Source organism: Ostrea edulis, chromosome 5 (genome assembly GCF_947568905.1).
Source record: "Ostrea edulis chromosome 5, xbOstEdul1.1, whole genome shotgun sequence".
Taxonomy (NCBI): Eukaryota; Metazoa; Mollusca; class Bivalvia; order Ostreida; family Ostreidae; genus Ostrea; species Ostrea edulis.
The window spans coordinates 49805490-49811703 of NC_079168.1; the positions used below are offsets into that span (position 1 = coordinate 49805490).

General features: G+C 33.7%; 1 protein-coding gene across 1 annotated transcript; it reads right to left on the reverse strand.

Annotated features, from left to right (window-relative positions):
* Positions 1-3157: 3157 nt before the first annotated feature.
* Positions 3158-5220, reverse strand: LOC125649136 (antistasin-like). Its single transcript, XM_048876381.2, has 3 exons — positions 4807-5220; positions 3892-4020; positions 3158-3397 (listed from the first exon to the last, which is right to left on the reverse strand). The coding sequence occupies exons 1-3, from the start codon at positions 4886-4888 to the stop codon at positions 3285-3287; spliced, it is 324 nt and encodes a 107-aa protein (XP_048732338.2). The 5' UTR covers positions 4889-5220; the 3' UTR covers positions 3158-3284.
* Between the last annotated feature and the right edge of the window lie 994 nt (positions 5221-6214).

The window sequence follows — 6214 nt, forward strand, 5'->3', positions numbered from 1 at the left end:
AAGCTTAAACGGCAAATTCAATCTATTACAAATTTCTTCGGTAGTCGTTATTTTGAAGGTGTGTTGAATCAACCAATCAAATTAAATACCGAAATTCTGGTAAGCCTCGTTCTGATGTTACAAACGTTATCGTTTACCAGACTCTCTGCTCTTCGGATATTTACGGAAAAGGCAGAGCGGCTGGTTGCACGAGACTACATATCTCCCTATCATATTTCCCCTTGGGCAGCTTCGTGCATTTTCCATAAATTTAACGTCAAAATAGACGAAGTGTATTATGACGTCACAATAAGTCCGAGTCATTCTACTTTCATAGTTCGTAAGGCACAAAATATGCGGGTCTCTGATATCGACTGCTTTTGGTTGATATAAAAACATGCAAGTAAATCAGCATTCAAGGAGAATAGAAATACAAAAACTGGTTATCATATCACTGTGTTTCGCTGTGTGTACCTTCTATATATACGTTGACGGCGCGATGTTACCGTTAGGGCAATCTCAGCTACATACATGTACGATGTATAGATGAGCGGACTCCAATCTCAAATACAATTTTGTAGTCTTGCTTTGTTTCGGTATAATAAACAATTTATTGCATGAATGTTCATGGTTGCCCTTGGGGAATATGATTTTTCTTGGGTGAATAAATCTTCATATCTCCCTCACTATCATGCAATAAATGTATATTATTATACCTCAGAATTCTATGCTACACGTAATCTGATTGGTTTAGACAGTCACGTGCCAGGGATGACTAACTTCATATCTCCCTCTCAGACGTCATATCTCCCTATCTTATTATATACTTTCAATTTCATCTCTTCTTTTTTTCTTTAAAAGTTTGCGGGCATATATCACACGATATATGCCCGGAAACATTCCGACCCGCAAACGTTACGTCACAATCAAATTTCTACGCCGTTAATTTTCAAATTTTTGGTGTTTTTCATCTTTTACTCAGTTAAACCAATAAATAAATTGTTAAAATAAAATTATTGTTAGTTTCTAAATGAAATTGAAAGTATATAATAAAAAGGTTATAGACTTTGTATGGGAAAATATGACGACCTCGTTTTTTGTCGCGAACGGACCTCGCAAGCTCGGTCCGTCTACGCGCCAAAAACTCGGTCGTCATATTTTCCGATACGAAGTCTATAACCTATAAATATTTACCCCTTGGGCAGTCTCGTGCATTTTCCATAAATTTAACGTCAAGGTAGATGAAGTGTATTGTGACGTCACAATAAGTCCGAGTCATTCTACTTTCATAGTTCGTAAGGCACAAAATATGCGGATCTCTGATACTCAGTTAAATTGCTTAGTTTTGGTTGATACAAAAGCAAGCAAGTAAATCAGCATTCAAGGAGAATGGAAACACAAAAACTGGTTATCATATCACTGTTTTTCGTAGTTTGTAGTTTCTACCGTAATACGTTGACGGTGCGGTGTTACCGTTAGGGCGATCTCAGCTACATACAATGTATAGATGAGCGGACTTCAATTTCAAATGCATTTTTTGTAGTCTTGCTTTGTTTCGGTATAATAAACAATTTATTGCATGAATGTTCGGGAGATATGAAGATTTATTCACCCAAGAAAAATCATATTCCACTCGGGCGTTGCCCTCGGGAAATATGATTTTTCTTGGGTGAATAAATCTTCTTATTATATAGCTAATAAATAGTTTAATATAAAATCTGCGTAAAATCTAGAGAATGTTAGCGTTCAATATCCTGAGAATTTATTGAACGCTAACTTTGCATTGCGTAAATTGTATGCGCCCGAAACATTTCGAATATGAGCGTTCAATATTGACGTTACCGTAACGACGTAAACAAGCCAAAATGGCAGACGACGATTCTCCGAATCTGACAGAGCCGGTATTTAATATTTACTAAAGCAAAATGTTTTACTGTACATAAATTATGATGTCCCCATTTACAAAAGCAGTTGCTTCATGCATTAATGACGGGTTAAATATTGAACAGTTAAGAAATGCATGCTGTTATTGCACACCTTTACCTTAGATGCCAATATTGATTAATTCTCGTCTATTTTGGAGTAGTTTGAGTGAAAAGGAATATAATTTAACAACTAAATACTTTAGCTATATAATAAAAGGGTTATTGAACTTATATTGGTGAATATTGGCACTCGTTGGTTGTCAACATGCACTCGCAAGCTCGTGCATTTTTACAGCCAACTCGTGCCAATATTCACCAATATAAGTTCAATAACCCTATAATATCTCCCTCACTATCATGCAATAAATGTATAATATCTCATACAGACAGAACATGATATAATATCTCATACAGATAGAACATGATATAATATTTTGTTATATCATAAATTATGGATTCCTATGCGATAATGCAATAATTCAATATACTGCAAATAGAATTCTCAGGAAATAATCACAGGAATAAAGTAGATATACTTTATGTTGTTTCAAAATAGCTTGACACGAACTTTAACGTCAAAGTTCATATACTAATGATATACATTCGGATACTAACATTTTCCATTTCATAAATGAAAAGTGTAGGTCAAGGCTACAGTTTTTTTTAATCTGTAGGAAATAATAAAATTCACAAATTGTCCGAATCTTTTCCCTGATAATAACTCAAGAAGATAAGAAATGGTCATTCATATTCTAATGAAGACAACTTGTCAGTCGACTGCTTTCTATTCCAGGCTGCTACCTCTGATATATGTATATTAGAATTTTATGCATCTATGAAGTATTTATCAAATTATTCATTGAGTTTTTAGAGTTCTGTGACCATTTCAGACACATAATGAATATTTGATAGCTGGATAATAGCTGTTGGACCAATTGAAATGTTGAAACTTGAATACCACGCATCAAAATGTCTTAAGTCATGTGTAATTTCCATGTATATATAGACTATTTGTCTTAATATGACAGGCCACGTCGAATAATACTGTTATTACTGTCTTTGTCAATCTGATAGAATATCTTTTACGATAAATACTCTATGTTGTCATTGGCTCTTCCAATGATCGTGAATTATAATTATCATAATCATTTTATGACGTCATAAGTGTTTTCCATTCATCTGTCAGTCACTCCCCCACCCTGCGAACGTATAGTTTGCGGTTTACGCCATCAGTGTGAATTCAAAACAATTGCTTTCGAGAGAAAAATGGTTTTATTAGAAAATAATAAATATATAGCAAAAATAACATTAACAACAATAGATAACAAATATGGAGATCACAGTGTTTGAAGAGAAATAACAATAAAATCATGTTTATATTCAATGAACGCAATCACAAGAAGGGCAGCCATTGGAGTCTAGCATGTAACCTTGGTCACATTCTTGTTCACATTTCTTGAAATAACAGTAGTGTTTGTTGGGAATGAACGCATCTGGTAAAAAAGAGAAGAAGAAAAAACATTGAATAAAATTATTAGTTATCCATACTTGTGGTATGTAGATGTATGTACTTTATGGTGCAATGTGGTACAGTCTTGTCATGCAGGTGTTAGAATTTTGAACCGTTATATGAATACCAGTGACGGTCGCTGGCGGAAAGAATATTTTATAGTGCCTCTGTATAAATTTATGATGAAAATTCCAAAACAGCTTTTAGACATAACAGAAAAGATTATTTGTTCTAATGATTTTCAATTGGTAAATGAACCAACAGTAAAAATCATGTTAACCTTTCTTTGAAATTCTGAAGATTGTAAAAACTTTTGAATTCATTCACACCGGATGGCCAAAAAATCAAAGATGGGTTAAGAAAATCAGTTTTCTGTGTTAATTACATTAGTCCGAAGATAAAGTGGTCAGTCAGTAAATTACAGTTGCACCATTCCTTACTATTGGAATAAATGTGATGGTCATTGTAAATAGTTACCTTTCGGAGGTTCACATTGGCACTCGTTGCAGACGTCGGTGATATCATTGTGTTTGGACATGCAGTACAGTTCACATGACTGACAAATCTTCATTTCCGGGGGTTCTTGTGTTGTTTTCGGGGCTGGTGCTGTGGTAGATAAATAATGGTTAATTCAAAATGACAGCAGAATTATCGGAATAAATGAACGTGTTATACCAATGATGTGCTGTAGGTTTTCGGATGACGCCCCTGATGCATGCAAAAGTCTAAAGCATGTATCAAATTTGAAGAACATGTAATTACAAAATGAACAAGCATAGTTCATTCGATACTATATTGTAGCGATGATTTATGAAGCATGTCCCATTCTATCAATGGCTCCTGATTAGAGAGCTAATTAATTATGTGACAATAAAAAATACTTATAATAATAAAAGGAATCCTAAAAGTGATGTTTTATCATATTATTTTTATTGCAAATCTTCAGAAAACATATGTTCCTTTTTTGTTTTGTTGATAAGGTATTGTATCATTAAACAAACATGTTGACTTTTGCAGAATTTAACCGCGATAAGGATGTAGGATTGGTACAAGGCGCAGTGCTTCAAGCTATGTACATAATTATTAGTTTTGTATAAGGATATAAGCTTGTAATGTGGTCTTAGTATGTAAGCTGTCAGAAGTGTTGCAGCAAAAATGCAATGAATAAAGAGTAACATTTTGAGTGGAAGTAGTACTTTATACCTGGGGCATTAGATGTGGAACTAGCAAATGATTGTACATTGTAAATTAATGCTTTTTTATTTTAAATTATAAACTTTATTAAATGTGAACAGGTCACATTTAAAATACTACACTCAGCATCTTGTAGTTGTCATCAAAGACTAAAGTGTGAGCTATTGTAATTACATTCAGCAAATAAATTGTACTCACCACTGTGAACGGCCAAGACACACCACATGGTAATCACGACCACTAGGCGTAATAAAAATCCACAATAGTTAGAAGTATCCATGTTGTATAGTGAAGATGCAATATTCGACTGTGCTTCATCGCGATGGGAGTTGCTGTTTTATATATTTGTTGTCAGTGTGTGTTGTACAATGCCCCGTGACAGGATCCCGAATCCCGTCAAAGTTTGATCGATAGCGCTCACTGATGATTGACGCGACTTTAAGCTCCCCTTACCTGTAACCATGTGTCACTGGTACAAACAATTTAATTAAATTCAACACTTAAGGAGTCCTCGGATTTTGGCTAGTTAATCGTTAAAGAAATGTCAATTAGGAATTTTTAGACTCAAAATTAAAAATCCCGTCTATTTTTGCCTGCGTGTAATCTCATAGTAATGGAACAGAACATAAACATGTATATATTATTTTATTAAGGAAGTAACCCAACATGCACTAGGAAATTACATTTTGTGCGATGTGACGTAAGGGGAGAAAATACAATTTGTTTCAAATAACAGCGAATAAACAGTTTCCGTGTTTACGTCATATTATCCCTTTTTATTCGTTTTATTTTATTTTGCAATTATGATTTCTTAACAATCAAATTGTTCAGGAGTCTACAAAATCCGTAATAGAAAGTAAGCTTATAATAGATTTTGTCATGTGAAAAACCTTTCTAACAAGATTGTCTCTTAATAAGGTAAGTCAGATTAAATCAATTTACTGATATCTGCGGTCCTTGGTTCCCATTCAGAAAGAGCCTCTGGAAGGACTTAGAATTCGGATATGACCGTGTATTGCGTATTGCAGTAGATGATTCTGAATAAGGATAATTTATAATTCCGATGCCTACTGATATGATCAAAATTTAATGAAATATACCCTTGTTTGTGATATACACCTAATTGTAATTAAGATGCGAGGAAACACTACAGCTCTTTCCAAGCATATTACTGAAATTCAAATGAAAGATGCTTCAATTTTAATTGTATTTAATAAGTTGTCAATTTCTTTTTGCTAGTTTTGTTTTAATAATTTCATAGAAAATTCCTCCCGAATTTCTTATCACTGATTTTAAATTCGAGTATGTAATTTTCACCAATTAGTTTTTCTCTGTATTTCAATAAATACAAATCGTACATCCCATACCTAGCAAAGTTAACATAAACACAGTCTAATCTTAGCCAATGGAACTGCACATCTCTCTACCATCAGACTATTTTTATTGGTTATTATAATTTCTGAATTGAAAAGTGAACGCATGTCGGACGAATTCCATCTTGTAAAACCGTGTTACTGTACCACCTGCGAGTGTCACGTTAACGACAGGGACAAGCTTTTAAGTATTGTCTGAAAATAAAAGAAAAGCAATTTACTGAAGAATAAAA